The sequence below is a fragment of the Oncorhynchus clarkii genome, chromosome 13 (genome assembly GCF_045791955.1).
Source record: "Oncorhynchus clarkii lewisi isolate Uvic-CL-2024 chromosome 13, UVic_Ocla_1.0, whole genome shotgun sequence".
NCBI classification, from domain to species: Eukaryota; Metazoa; Chordata; class Actinopteri; order Salmoniformes; family Salmonidae; genus Oncorhynchus; species Oncorhynchus clarkii.
The window spans coordinates 40441310-40457450 of NC_092159.1; the positions used below are offsets into that span (position 1 = coordinate 40441310).

General features: G+C 43.2%; 1 protein-coding gene across 2 annotated transcripts in view; it reads right to left on the reverse strand.

The window, feature by feature from the left end:
• LOC139364703 (protein tweety homolog 3-like) overlaps positions 1-16141 on the reverse strand; it is a 61736-nt gene that overhangs the window by 24808 nt on the left and 20787 nt on the right. For both annotated transcript variants that reach the window (XM_071101682.1, XM_071101683.1), the window contains exons 3-5: positions 7542-7653; positions 7081-7301; positions 5912-6007 (exon numbers count right to left, since the gene is read on the reverse strand). In XM_071101682.1, the coding sequence (XP_070957783.1) occupies positions 5912-6007; positions 7081-7301; positions 7542-7653 (429 nt within the window). The remainder of the gene's footprint in view (positions 1-5911; positions 6008-7080; positions 7302-7541; positions 7654-16141) is intronic.

Consider the following 16141-nt stretch of genomic DNA (forward strand, 5'->3'; position numbering starts at 1 on the left):
CCCGAAAGAGAAGGATGCGACAGACATCAGTCAATTCCGACCAATCTCCCTTCTCAACGTCGAAGGGAAGATCTTTTTCAGTATAATAGCACAGAGGCTGTCCACTTATCTGGAAAGGAACAAGTACATTGATACATCTGTACAGAAAGCAGGCATTCCTGGTTTCTCTGGTTGCCTGGAACATACTAGTATGATTTGGCACCAGATCCAAACAGCTAAGAAGGACAAGAGAGACCTCTATGTCATCTTCCTCGACCTGGCCAATGCCTTTGGCTCAGTTCCCCATGAACTCCTCTGGGAATCCTTCAACTTTTTCCACGTACCAGAACCCATCACTACACTGGTAAAGGCCTATTTCCAAGACCTGCAATTGTGTTTCACAACACCTGACTTCACAACAACATGGCAGCGCTTGGAAGTAGGCATAATGGCAGGCTGTACAATTTCTCCTCTGGCCTTCACTATGGCCATGGAAGTCATCATCAGGGCATCGAGATGGGTGGTCGGCGGTGAGAGAACTAAGGAGGGGCTCCGTCTCCCACCTATCCGAGCATACATGGATGACATGACTACACTGACCACCACTGCAGCATGCACCAGGCGGCTACTTGCAAAACTGCAGGATAACATCAAGTGGGCCCGGATGAAAATCAAGCCAAGCAAATCTCGAAGCATTTCCATAGTCAAGGGACAGCTTAAAGATGTGAGGTTTTGCATTGGAGATGACCCGATACCAACGGTGTCTGAGCAACCCATCAAGAGCCTGGGTAGATGGTACAACGAAAGCCTCCGGGATAAAGATCAAGTGCAGCAAGTAAGGCAGGACATCGCCGACGGTCTTGAGAACATCAACAAGACCCTACTGCCTGGGAGGCTCAAGCTTTGGTGCCTACAGTTTGGACTTCTCCCCCGGGTAATGTGGCCACTCACCGTCTATGAGGTCCCAATAACAACAGTGGAGAAGATGGAGCGAACCATTACCTCATACGTGAAGAAATGGCTGGGTAACATCGGCCTCTATGGCAAAGGGGTCCTTGAACTACCTCTTACAAGTCTAACGGAGGAGTACAAGTGCTCTAAAGTAAGACTTCAGATGACATTGAAGGACTCTAAAGACCAGACCATTAGCAAGGCTGCACCTCCCCTACAAACTGGACAGAAATGGACATCATCCAAGGCTGTGCAGCAAGCAACATCAGCCCTGAGACACCAAGACATTGTGGGGAATATCCAGCATGAAAGAGAAGGCTTTGGCCTGGCAGCAAGCAAACCAACGTTCCATAAGGCAACAACATCTGAACGCAGGAAGCTGGTGGTCAAGGAGGTGCGCAGACAGGAGGAGACTGCAAGAAGTGCAAAGGCTGTCTCTCTTGCTAAACAAGGTCAATGGACGCGGTGGGAAGGCCTGGAGAGGAGAAAGATCAACTGGAGTGAGCTTTGGCAAATGGAGGCAACAACATCAGCTTCATCATAAGAGCTGTTTATGATGTGCTTCCATCACCAAAAAATCTACATCAATGGTATGGCGAGGACTCGACCTGCCCCCTCTGCCCAGCTCCAGCGACTCTCAGGCATATAATGACAGGTTGCAAGACCAGCCTCTCACAAGGCCGTTACACCTGGAGGCACAATCAGGTCCTCAAGAGCCTGGCTGCAGCACTTGAGACCAAGAGGAGTGCAACCAATTCATTACCTCCAAAAACAAGCAATCCTGTCAAAACAACAACATTCATCCGGGAGGGACAGAAAAGGCCCAAGTATCCTCCTACAAAGCCAGAAACTGGACACCTAGCCATGGCCCGGGACTGGAAGATGCTTGTCGATATTGGCCAGCAACTAATTTTTCCACCTGAGATTGCTTCTACCAACCTTAGGCCAGACATGGTACTCTGGTCCCCTTCACGAAAGGCTGTGTACATCATAGAGCTCACAGTCCCGTGGGAAAACTCTGTTGAAGAGGCCTACGAGCGTAAGAAACTGCGTTACACAGAGTTGGCAGCAGACGCAACTCAGCGTGGCTGGAATGCAAAAGTCTGGCCAGTTGAAGTGGGATGCAGAGGATTCGTGGCTTCTTCCACCATCAGGTTGCTGAAAGAACTTGGAATCCATGGACAGGCTCTGCGGCAGACCGTCAGAGCAGTTTCTCAAGCAGCTGAAAGAGGCAGCCAGTGGATCTGGATTAAACGGAAGGACCCTTGCTGGGCTATAACTTCATGACCCCCCACCCCCACCTGAGAACCCAATTCAGATCCCTCCAACTTGAGGAGGGCATATGAGGTATGCGGTCAGCTGTCGGACTGGCTCAGGGAAGAGGACGCCCCTGCCTTGCATAGTCCCGTGGGACATCTTAATTGGGCATGGGACACAAGCTAAGGCTTGATCACCCTTTAGCTGGCCACCTTTGATGAGAGTGTTTAGTGATTAAAGGCCGAAACACCCACTGATTCGAAGGCACACTACTGAGGATGTGTCCCAAAATTGACATCTTAACCCAGTCTAAGAAATAAACCTCCCATGCCACTCTGTCAACATCACGGCAAATCTCATGCGAGTGCATTCCATCTATTGGCACAATGGACAGTTTTTAACATCTCGTCCCGTGTTTTATGATTCTGATTCAGTTGCGGTCATTTTGTCCTGGGATTCAGAACGAAACGCACACTTCCACGAAGGATATATCATCGAAGAGATATGTGAAAAACACCTTGAGGATTGGTTCTAAACAACGTTTGCCATGTTTCAGTCGATATTATGGAGTTAATTTGGAAAAAAGTTTGGCGTAATTGATGACTGGATTTTCGTTTTTTTTTGGTAGCCAAACGTGACGCACCAAACGGAGCGATTTCTCCTAAACAAATAATCTTTCAGGAAAAACTGAACATTTGCTATCTAACAGAGTCTCCTCATTGAAAACATCTGAAGTTCTTCAAAGGTAAATGATTATTTGAATGCTTTTCTGGTTTTTGTGAAAGTGTTGCCTGCTAAATGCTAATGATAATGCTAACGCTAAATGCTACGCTAGCTAGCTACTGTTACACAAATGATTGTGTTCCTATGGTTGAGAAGCATATTTTGAAAATCTGAGATGACAGTGTTGTTAACAAAAGGCTAAGCTTGAGAGCTAGCATATTTATTTCATTTCATTTGCGATTTTCATGAATAGTTAACGTTGCGTTATGCTAATGAGCTTGCCGGGATAAATACACTCCTGGATACAGGTTTTTTTGGTAGCCAAACGTGACGCACCAAACGGAGCGATTTCTCCTAAACAAATAATCTTTCAGGAAAAACTGAACATTTGCTATCTAACAGAGTCTCCTCATTGAAAACATCTGAAGTTCTTCAAAGGTAAATGATTTTATTTGAATGCTTTTCTGGTTTTTGTGAAAGTGTTGCATGCTAAATGCTAACGATAATGCTAACGCTAAATGCTACGCTAGCTAGCTACTGTTACACAAATGATTGTTTTCCTATGGTTGAGAAGCATATTTTGAAAATCTGAGATGACAGTGTTGTTAACAAAAGGCTAAGCTTGAGAGCTAGCATATTTATTTCATTTCATTTGCGATTTTCATGAATAGTTAACGTTGCGTAATGGTAATGAGCTTGAGTCTGTATTCACGATACCGGATCCGGGATGGGTAGATCAGAGAGGTTAAAGCATCAGACAAGCTCAGTGCATATCGTTGATTTGATTAACACACATAGGATGTGTCTATTTATGAAAAATACATGTTTAAATATTTTGACCAATAGATTGGTCGAAAGAACAGACGACTCTCGGGCGACAAAGTTTATTATAATTTTTTATTTTTTCCCCCCCGTCGGGGATAGCTCTAGCACATTTGTTCATAGGCCTATACTTTGATAGTTAGTGAGTTTTTTTGCCAAATTATACTGTAGCACATTTTTGGTAAGCAATGAAGGAGTGATTGTTTCCTACAAGAGCACAAAACTATTGATGGGGGAAAAATAAAAAAAAAATCGATAAGAGTTACATATCCGATATATTATTTATGATATTTCGTATCGTTTTGACAATCGCAATTATTATTTTTGCGCTAGTTGGCTGTACCTGCACAACTCCAGTACTTGTCCTTCATAGCTGATTCTCCATCTTCTTTATTAACAGGGAGCCCATTTGTTTTATGCACTTTTATTTCCATGACTGTTCAAAACTCATTTTCTCATGGCTCTCCCTTGTGAGCAATATGTTCTGAACGCAATAAAATGACAGTATCGAATCACTAATACATATAGAATCGCAATACATATCATATTGGCACCTAACCATGAAACATTGTATTGTGAGGTCCTTGGCAATTCCCAGCCTTCACAAAATGTGTACATTTCTAGCACTCTTTGAAAAGCAAGTCTTCAATATTGTATTTTAAGACAGGCTTGAATAAGCTAAGTAGGCAATATTGCAGAGGGTAGCATACATTTTTGTCTGATCCTCTGAAATAATAACAATAATAATGTTATGGGAATAATAATCCATTTTATTTTGTAAAGTGGCCTTTGGCATCAAACACAATACAACAACAGTTTCAGTCACCTCCTTGTCTGAAGGACAAGTAACCAAAACAGGTTAATGTCAAGCCCTGCATGTTTTCAAAAGTGGAATGTAGGCCTGTATGATAGAACAGGTATTTCAATTGTTATTCCATGCTAAAATGTTATTGGATGCATTTTCTCCATAGTTTTTTTTTAATGGTAGGCCAACATTATGATCAAACAGCCACAGTTGGCCACAAGTAGCCCACTTGGCCACAAGTAGCCCACTTGGCCACAAGTAGCCCACTTGGCCACAAGTAGCCCACTTGGCCACTGTTAAAATTAACCAAAAAACTGGGTACAGCCTCAGTTCACACAGTAAAAACGCACTGGAAGTTGCACAGAATTTTCAAAACATTCAAGTTTGCACCAAGGAGACAAAAATGTTCTCAATGCCGCAAAAAAAAAAAGTGGGCTACTTGTGGCCAAGTGGGCTACTTGTGGCCTACTGTGGCTGTTTGGTCATAATGTTGGCCTACCATTAAGGCCACATTTTAGCATGGAATAACAATTGAAATACCTGTTCTATCATACAGGCCAACATTCCATGAGACTGGGAGTTGCTTAGCCTTAACCCCAAACGAAGGCTATTACACATTTTGACTGATCTAAATAAAATGCTGGTGGGTTTAATGTTGAATGTTTAATGCTAGAAAAAAGGAAACCTTGATTTCAACCCTAAACACCCACAGGGACTTGGGATAATGTTTCCCTCATCTCACAAGGAGAGTTAGGGTTAATTATGTCAGAGGAAGTACCCCTTCATTGGTCTCTGGGCAGGGCTTGAGGATGACCTGGGTCTGATTCACTGAGGATGTGTGAGATGAAAGGACATAGGAGGGATAGGAGAGGGGGACCTGGCTGGGGGAACCATGAAGCCCAATGCTCTGGAACTGACTCACATGACAATGAGCCACCCAAACTGACCCCACTGTATCCACAGACACAGATCATTAAATGAAATAGAAGGGAAGGGACTGAAGAGGAGGGCAGGCAGCACTGAGCTTGTGTCCTTGATGCCTTTCAAAAAGGATCTAACATACGGTCCTGCAGAGTTTTCTGAGAGGTTAGTTTTAAAGCACGTGCCAAATGGACTGTGACTGGCTGACACTTTATGAAGCGTGAATTCGTCTCACATAATCGCAATGACAAGGTTATTCAGCGTACAGTCAAACGTAATTTGCAACGGGCGTACAAAGTGATACATGAGATAAAACCTCTGACACATTGGAGGCTTTCATTTTATTTAAATAATTCAATAGAATGACAATTGCTATAAATATATGGTCTAGCAGAATATGGTCCCGCTCCCCACAGTTCTTTTTGGTTCACTCCCTCACATGGTAGGACTCACCCAATAAGTGTTCCCTTGGAGTTGCGAATGAGGCCAAACAGCACCAGCAGGCATATGAGGATGTTGAAAAGTAGCAGGCTTAAGTAGCCCAGCCACCTGAAGTGGAAAACAACAACAACAACAGTCACGAAACCAACACTCAACCACAAACACAACGGAACTATAGACAGACTGACTAAAGAAACCCCAACACCTGCTGACAAACGCAGCACAGTACAGCAAGAAAAAAATATCTATGACCAGTGTACCAATTACATCGGTACTGCTAAAGAAATCAAAAGGATACAAACATGGGGATGGCTTCAAACATACATCAAACAAAAACATGTGATCTGAAGACCACTTCCCCTGCGAGATGCTGAGGGAGGAAGTGTTTGAGATGTTGAGAGGAAGTAGCAGGGAGGGCCGGCTGCTGAATCAGACTGATTTTACTGTAAAGGCGTTTCCACAGTTGACTGCAGCCGTCTCCGTTAACTACATTCATACAGATCCAACCATCACTGACTGGCTGGCTGGACAGCCTCACCAGGAGAGAGATGAACTATCTAACTGTGAAATGTACTGAGGATATATAAACTATCTTACACTGCAGGGTTGTTAACACGAGTTACAGGAGGGAGGACTGTGTTGTGTGTTTCATCCAGTGTCTCCTCCCACTACGTGGTTCATTCGAAGGGTTATCCCAGAAAAATCAGAGCTCTGATCTGGTTCATATTATCTTTTTCTGAGTATCAACTGAGATGATTCTCTCTCTAAAAGGCCTAGCAGTGGAATTCTGCAGCACGACACCAGCATAAACATTCATCTATGAGGGATGACGTACTGGTCGCGTAAATTGCTAATCATATAGTGCAGGATTCCTCTCAGAGTGGAAGTTGTGTAGTTCTGTTCACACTCCATTAAACCCAGGTTGCTGTGAGCTCCTGTATGTAAATGAGGCAGCAGCAAAAGTAGCTAATAACAAAAACTCCCTCATCCCCAACTTGAAATACAAACAATGTATAATACAATAAGACAGGAAAACAAACTCCAACTACATTCACCTACAATAGACAAACGATGTACTAAAACAAACAGGCCTCAGTTCTGGTAACGGTTTTGGTGAACAATAGAAATTGTATGTCCTGAGATGTCATATATTGAGCCTCCCAAGTCTGTCCATCTCTCACCTGTACCAGTCATAGAGCTCGATGTTGACGGCCAGCTCCTCCAGGGAGATGTCTCTGTTGCCCCAGAAGGGGATCTCCACCATCTGCCTCACCAGCTCGTCCAGCTGGCCCTGCAGCTTCTGGATGATAGACAGATAGTCTGTGTGCTTGGCGTACTGGCCCTCCAGCTGCCCCAGACTGCCATCCACCGTCTGCTTCAGGGAGCCCGTGCCGTCTGATACCTAGGTAGTAGGCACAGGGAGGGACACCCAAAGTCACAAACAACCCACTCCTTATGGGAATAGACAAAATCAATAGTGTTTATTATATCGTATCTACGTGGGGTTAGCTTGGGAATCACTGCTCCTTATAGTGACCAACAGTATGATGACTGTGAATGGTGGACCCAGCCCATGTTATGGCTGTGACAGTAGAGATTTTGCTGGGGTGTCATTGTTTCAAATCAGAGTTCTGAGTATTACCAGTTTCTGCACTCCTGCCACCGTGCGGTTGGCGTGGCGCAGGGAGTACGTCAGCCTGTTCACTCCGTCACAGGTCTCGCCGTTCCCATAGAAACCAACAGCAATGCCGGCGCTGAAGGGAGACAAAGGGGAGGAGAGGAAGCGGTTAAGAGGAGGAAGAGAGGTCGGCATAGCACGGCAGACAGACAGACGAAGCGGGTAGGCATGTGAACCCTGCGTCAACTCCTGCCAGGGATAGATGCCACTGAACAGGCAGCATTGAGCTCCAGCAGAAAGCCTCTCTATACAGAATCCATAGCAACCAAGAGGAATGGGTCAGCAATGCCCAGAGCCCCACCATAGAGCTGACAAAGGCTGTACTGACACAGGAGATCAACCCTTGCCCATTCATGGAGGCCGGAGATTATAGGGGGAGCCGCCCTGGCAATCACAAAGACCTACTGCCTCCCAGCTAGTGCTAGACCAGTGGTTCCCAACCAGGATTACCAGGAGCCCTGGGGGTACTTGCTCTATCCACAGGGGGTACTTGAGAAGACTCGTGAGACCATAGGTCTACTGGTAAAATGCACATGAGGGGATACTTCAGGGGTACTCTGGGCAGAGCATAATTCAGATGGTGGTACCGTAGCCAAAAAAGGTTGGAAACCACTGGTCAAGACAGGCATGGGGACCAATGAGCTAACCTATAAACAAGTGGAATCAAATGCATTAGAGGTGGCAATATTCAACGCTGAATATCTAATTACTTACATTAACATTCCAAATATTAGCTACCTACTAAAAACTACTACCAGTAGGCTTTTAGAAGTCTGTGTTGTCCTTTAGATTAGAATGCAACCCAAGAAACTCGTAAGGAACTGAAGACCTGGTGAGAGTGAGACTGTTGCTCAATACATGTGTGGGGGGTAATTATTTGAATCAACAATGAGAATGATATCAGGGGGTATCCTTGTCTAAGGAGGAGTTGTCACTACTTTTAACCTCTTTCCCCTTTGGGAAACAAATACCTCACCACCAGGGGTCACTATATCTCTCTCTCTCAATTCAATTTACTTTATCGGCATGACGTAAAAATGCACATATTGCCAAAGCTTACTTTGGAGATTTACAATATTAACATAAATAAAATAATCAATATTCTTTAATTACATCCCATTGTGAGCAGTTGAATAGGCGTCACAATCACTGCCTCCCTGCTAACTGAGAGACTGCCGAGCCACACAGCCAGCCCAAACAATAGCCTATTGACCATATGGTCACTCTCAGCTGAACACATGCAAACTGGAGGAGCATTCCATGTGAAGGACAGTCCATTTACAGTTCACAAACGTGACATCAGATGGAGGACAGGCTCCATACAGAAAGTCCTTCAGCGCTATAAACTAAAGCAAATAGGCCGATATCATGACGACATCATTATACGGCAGTTGGAGGGACTGTACAAGCAAGATGGAAGGTCTGAGGGCAATGTATCAAAAGAGACGTTCTGGTCAAACAGACTGGCTTTTAACATTGTATTGCAGAATTTCAAAGCTTCACTGTCATTATCCTACAGTATGTTAACAGCAGGTACGTTCAGTTGATCTTCCTAAGGCTATGGTTACATGGTTTTCTGCAGCCGTAGCAGAGTTCCCATCATTCCTGCAAGGCAGTACATCTGCCAGGATGATCTGTATAGGGTGTGAGTCTGGGGTAAGGCCAAACAAAGGGTTCCTCTGGCATTGATAAACATCTAGCTTGTTCAGCACCAATGGAGCCAAGACCAGGCCATTGCAGTAGTCGTAAACAAAACCTTGAACATTTCAAAAGAGAAGTTTGAGTGTCATGCATTTAAGGCTGCAGCAATAACTAGGCTACATCAACAGACACTAGGCTTACTCAACATAATGTCTCAGTTGAAGTAGAGAATCTTCAAGGACGGATGAGGAGAATATCTCTAAACAGAGTCGAACTGAATTCTACGATTCAGCCACAGCAACAGTGATATCACATTGACGCACCATCAAATACTTATGACATTGCCATGGCAACCACTTGAGCAAAGTTAAAGCTGTACAATACGACAATTACCTCAGGGAGGAGAGAAAGAAGCAGAGTCAATCATTATAGATATACGGCAAGGTAAACTACCTCAGAACAAACCTGGAGAAAGACTTTCAATCACCCCCTGCATAAAATCTATAGATTTTAACCACCCCCCTTCATGCCTGTGACATAACATCCCCAGTCCCTCTCCCCAGTCCTCTTTACACAAGAGCATCTGACGTCTGAGAGGATTAAATCAAATGGCATGTTGACAAGGGAAACACCTCCTGTTAAAATGGGAGCCAGTCCACTCCTCTACACCCTGCATCCAATGAGTGGATGGGATTGGCAATTTCCTGGTCTGCCGCTAACTAGGGCAATCTCTTCCTCTCATACTCTGAAGGATGGAAAGTTGAGCTGGAGCTATGGGTTTGTGATCAGGGCAAACAAAGCACATCTCCCTCTGGGGACTGGTAAACTGTGGTGGAAACTTCAAACAGGAAAAACAGACAGGGATTAAATACACAACAGCCCCACTAGTTTGTTGGTTTAGTGTTCTCTTCGACCGCCCTGATTAGAGGTCGACCGAATATGATTTTTCAATGCCGATACCGATTAATCGCCCATTTTGTAATTGTAATAATGACAATTACAACAATACTGAATGAACACTTATTTTAACTTAATATAATACATCAATAAAATCAATTTAGCCTCAAATAAATAATGAAACATGTTCAATTTGGTTTAAATAATGCAAAAACAAAGTTTTGGAGAAGAACATAAAAGTGCAATATGTGCCATGTAAGAAAGCTAACGTTTAAGTTCCTTGCTCAGAACATGAGAACATATGAAAGCTGGTGGTTCCTTTTAACATGAGTCTTCAATATTCCCAGGTAAGAAGTTTTAGGTTGTAGTTATTATAGGACTATTTCCCCCTATACCATTTGTATTTCATTAACCTGTTGGTACTAGGGGGCAGTATTTTCATTTTTGGAAAAATAATGTTCCCAAATTAAACAGGATATTTTGTCAGGACAAGATGCTAGAATATGCATATAATTGACAGCTTAGGATAGAAAACACTCAAAAGTTTCCAAAACTGTAAAAATATTGTCTGTGAGTATAACAGAACTGATGTTACAGGCGAAAGCCTGAGAAATATCCAATCCGGAAGTGACTCATCTTTTGAAAGCCCTGCGTTCCGATGCGTCCCTATTGAGCTGTGAATGCCCTATCAACCAGATTACGCTTTCTACGTATTCCCCAAGGTGTCTACAGCATTGTGACGTAGTTTTACGCATTTATGTTGAATAATACCCGTAGGCGGCTTCATTGCGCAAGTGGTCGCCTGATGCTCCCAGAGAAATTCTTGCGTAAAATACAGAGGTAGCCATTATTCCAATCGCTTCTACTGAGAAACCAATTGTCCCGGTTGATATATTATCGAATAGATATTTGAAAAACACCTTGAGGATTGATTATAAACAACGTTTGCCATGTTTCTGTTGATATTATGGAGCTAATTTGGAATATTTTTTGGCGTTGTCGTGATCGCAATTTCCGGTCGATTTCTCAGCCAAACGTGAAGAACAAACAGGGCTATTTCGCCTACAAAAATATTATTTTGGGAAAAAATGAACTTTGGCTATCTACCTGGGAGTCTCGTGAGTGAAAACATCCGAAGTTCAAAGGTAAACTATTTAATTTGATTGCTTTTCTGATTTTCGTGACAAGGTTGCCTGCTGCTAGCAAGGCATAATGCTATGCTAGGCTATCGATAAACTTACACAAATGCTTGTCTAGCTTTGGCTGTAAAGCATATTTTGAAAATCTGAGATGACAGGGTGATTAACAAAAGGCTAAGCTGTGTTCCAATATATTTCACTTGTGATTTTCATGAATAGGAATATTTTCTAGGAAGATGTATGTCCGTTGCGTTATGCTAATTAGTGTCAGATGATGACAACGGTCCCGTTCACGGGATGGGGTGTCACTAGAGGTTAACCTTTGACTATTGGATGTTCTTATAGGCACTTTAGTATTGCCAGGGTAACAGTATAGCTTCCGTCCCTCTCCTCACTCCTCCCTGGGCTCGAACCAGGAACACAACGACAACAGCCAACCTCGAAGCAGCGTTACCCATGCAGAGTAAGGGGAACAACCACTCCCAAGTCTCAGAGCGAGTGACGGTTGAAACGCTATTAGCGCGCACCACGCTAACTAGCTAGCCATTTCACATCGGCGACACCAGCCTCATCTCGGGAGTTGATAGGCTTGAAGTCATAAATAGCACAATGCTTTACGCACAACGAAGAGCTGCTGGCAAAATGCACGAAGGTGCTGTTTGAATGAATGCTTACAATCCTGCTGCTGCCTTCCACCGCTCAGTCAGATACATGTATGCTCAGTCAGATTATATGCAAAGCAGGACATGCTAGATAAACGAGTAATATCATCAACCATATGTAGTTAACTAGTGATTATGATTGATTGATTGTTTTTTATAAGATAAGTTTAATGCTAGCTAGCAACTTACCTTGGCTTACTGCATTCGCGTAACAGGCAGTCTCCTCGTGGAGTGCAACGAGAGGCAGGTGGTTATAGCGTTGGACTAGTTAACTGTAAGGTTGCAAGATTGGATCCCACGAGCTGACAAGGTGAAGATTTGTCATTCTGTCCCTGAACAAGGCAGTTAACCCACCATTCCTAGGCCGCCATTGAAAATAATAATGTGTTCTTAACTGACTTGCCTAGTTAAATACATTTTAAATAAAGGTGTAAAAAAATAGAATTAGGCCAAATCAGTGTCCAAAAATACCGATTACCGATTGTTATGTAAACTTGAAATCGGCCCTAATTAATCGGCCATTCCGATTAATCGGTCGACCTCTAGCCCTGATAGTTTGAGTTTGTAACATGACTTTTTAAGTGCTTTACGTTTGGGTGTTCAAAAAGACAATGCCAGAAATGACATATCTGAGTTCCATCTCCCTGTCATCGACCAGCACAGTGCGTTTACAGTAGGCTGAAGACAAACCAGAGAGATGTTATCGCATACTCAATGTCAAGCCTAAAAACGGATTTACATGAAAGGCAGTTCTGCTTCCTAGGCTATTGCCTGGGTTTTCTATCATCTTAAATTAGGCAAGCAGCAACAACTCCTTTAATCTCAACAACCTCAAGTTACGCAGCCAAAACGTAACAGGAGTGAGAGAGGATGGGCATGTGACTGTGAGGACTCCCTCAAATCATGAGCTTTGTGCAAGACTTCAGAAAAAAGAGAAAAAAAATGCATCAAGATTCTCTCAGGTTTCATGAGAGTTGGACCATAAACTTACAAACTGCCTGTCTTTCATGTTGCATTAAACTGAATTGACATACCGCACGGGGCATTTTTACTCACTGCTCTAATCCCACTTTGCTCGCGCTCTCACCACACACACACACACACACACACACACACACACACAGGGAGAGAGTAATTGTCATGCAGCCCACATGCTCATCAAGTCTCCATGCTTTTGTGCGCCGCTCTGCAGTGATTTCAGCTGAATCCAACAAGATGGCTCTGAACTGATCCAACTCAGGGGAAGTGAAAACAGGAGTCGGCGAAGCCCAGTGTTATAGTGACAAAAACAGGAAGATTCCACAATTGAGTCAGCAAAGAAGCTCATGCTTGGATTTCACAAGCTCTCCCATATAAATTAACTCTTTATTGGGGATATGGAAGCTTTTAATGTCTCTCTCTCTTGGGCATCCTCCACATTTTTCAGTTTTCTGTATGCGTGGGAGTTCTTCGCTCTGCTCTCATGTTGTTCTTCCCTTTCTCATGACTCCTCTGAGACTGCATGCTTATACAAGTATCTGGCCTAACAGTCAAATTCCAGAGGATTACTTAAATAGTAATTATTATAGATATTTTTTATTTATTTAACCTTTATTTAACTAGGCAAGTCAGTTAAGAACAAATTCTTATTTACAATGATGGTCTCATCTATACATGAGAGAATAGGCTTTGTTTCCAGGCAGATTTGTAGTGGATTTTTTTTAAGGCTGTGTTTTCACACCTCCACAATGCTGAACATAAACTGCACAAAGCAGATGGTTGGATTCTTAAAGGTGTCCTTGAACGCAGCGCAATACATTAAACTGACTCATTGAATTTATTTGGGTGGATCCGTGAAGAGCCGAGGCCTCTTTTTCCATGTGGTCAACAGGCGAACAGGAAAACACTGACTAAGATCATGAGCAGAAGATATAGGCCCTTTTTAATATCTCTCCATCTGTCTGTCCTTCCTTCCTTCTCCTGCCACAAGGCCATTTTTCTCTGCGTTTGCTTTCCTATTTCCGCTTTGATCATCTATGTACGAGCTACAGACAGTGACTGTCTACATTTTGCTGTCTGTGTGTCAGTCTGTGCGTCCCTAGATGAGCAGAACGACTTCCATTTCAGCGCCTTGAGACTCCTGGCTGTGTAGACAATGATGCCATGACCTGAGAAGTACTAAACAAATAGGAAACAGACTAAACTGTTTACTTGTTTGGGTGGTCTGGGGGCTGAACCCACAACACAAAGCTCTTCTAAATTAAAGCTGAAGGAGCCGTTTCCTCATCCTCCCAAATCTTTATTGGCAGATTATTAAACACACAACACAAAGTGCATATGACAGTTAAGATTCACTTTGGCTCCACAGTGGGTCTCTGTTACAAAACCACCCACTACTTTGGTTACTGTTTCTATCATTAATGGAAGAATGGATTTGTTTTCTCTCCTTCCAAAAAGGCTTCCATGTACACAGACTAGGGATGGGCATTTTAAATATTTTCACTATTCAAATAATATAATATAAATACAGTGGGGCAAAAAAGTATTTAGTCAGCCACCAATTGTGCAAGTTCTCCCACTTAAAAAGATGAGAGAGGCCTGTAATTTTCATCATAGGTACACCTCAACTATGAGGAAAAAAAATGCAGAAAATCACATTGTAGGATTTTTAATAAATGTATTTGCAAATTATGGTGGAAAATAAGTATTTGGTCAATAACAAAAGTTTCTCAATACTTTGTTATATACCCTTTGTTGACAATGACAGAGGTCAAACGTTTTCTGTAAGTCAAGGTTTTCAAACACTGTTGGTGGTATTTTGCCCCATTCCTCAATGCAGATCTCCTCTAGAGCAGTGATGTTTTGGGGCTGTTGCTGGGCAACACAGACTTTCACCTCCCTCCAAAGATTTATAATGGGGTTGAGATCTGGAGACTGGCTAGGCCACTCCAGGACCTTGAAATGCTTCTTACGAAGCCACTCCTTCGTTGCCCGGGCGGTGTGTTTGGGCTCATTGTCATGCTGAAAGACCCAGCCACGTTTCATCTTCAATGCCCTTGCTGATGGAAGGAGGTTTTCACTCAAAATCTCACGATACATGGCCCCATTCATTCTTTCCTTTACACGGATGAGTCGTCCTGGTCCCTTTGCAGAAAAACAACCCCAAAGCATGATGTTTCCACCCCCATGCTTTTCACAGTAGGTATGGTGTTCTTTGGATGCAACTCAGCATTCTTTGTCCTCCAAACACGACGAGTTGAGTTTTTACCAAAAAGTTATATTTTGGTTTCATCTGACCATATGATATTCTCCCAATCTTCTTCTGGATCATCCAAATGCTCTCTAGCAAACTTCAGACGGGCCTGGACATGTACTGGCTTAAGCAGGGGGACACGTCTGGCACTGCAGGATTTGAGTCCCTGGCGGCGTAGTGTGTTACTGATGGTAGGCTTTGTTACTTTGGTCCCAGCTCTCTGCAGGTCATTCACTAGGTCCCCCCGTGTGGTTCTGGGATTTTTGCTCACCGTTCTTGTGATCATTTTGACCCCACGGGGTGAGATCATGTGTGGAGCCCCAGATCGAGGGAGATTATCAGTGGTCTTGTATGTCTTCCATTTCCTAATAATTGCTCCCACAGTTGATTTCTTCAAACCAAGCTGCTTACCAATTGCAGATTCAGTCTTCCCAGCCTGGTGCAGGTCTACAATTTAGTTTCTGGTGTCCTTTGAGAGCTCTTTGGTCTTGGCCATAGTGGAGTTTGGAGTGTGACTGTTTGAGGTTGTGGACAGGTGTCTTTTATACTGATAACAAGTTCAAACAGGTGCCATTAATACAGGTAACGAGTGGAGTACAGAGGAGCCTCTTAAGCCTCTTAAAGAAGAAGTTACAGGTCTGTGAGAGCCAGACATCTTGCTTGTTTGTAGGTGACCAAATACTTATTTTCCACCATAATTTGCAAATAAATTAATTAAAAATCCTACAATGTGATTTTCTGGATTTTTTTTTGAAAATTACAGTCCTCTCATCTTTTTAAGTGGGAGAACTTGCACAATTGGTGGCTGACTAAATACTGGTGGCTGACTAAACAATTTAGACTTTACAGTGAAATCGCTGTATGCTTTCTGTGACTAGTTGCTGACCTTTCGCCGAAAAGCTTTTTGGAAATCGGACACTGTGGTTGGATTAAGGATAATTGTATCTTTAAAATGGTGTCTAATACTTGTATGTTTGAGAAATTTGAATTATG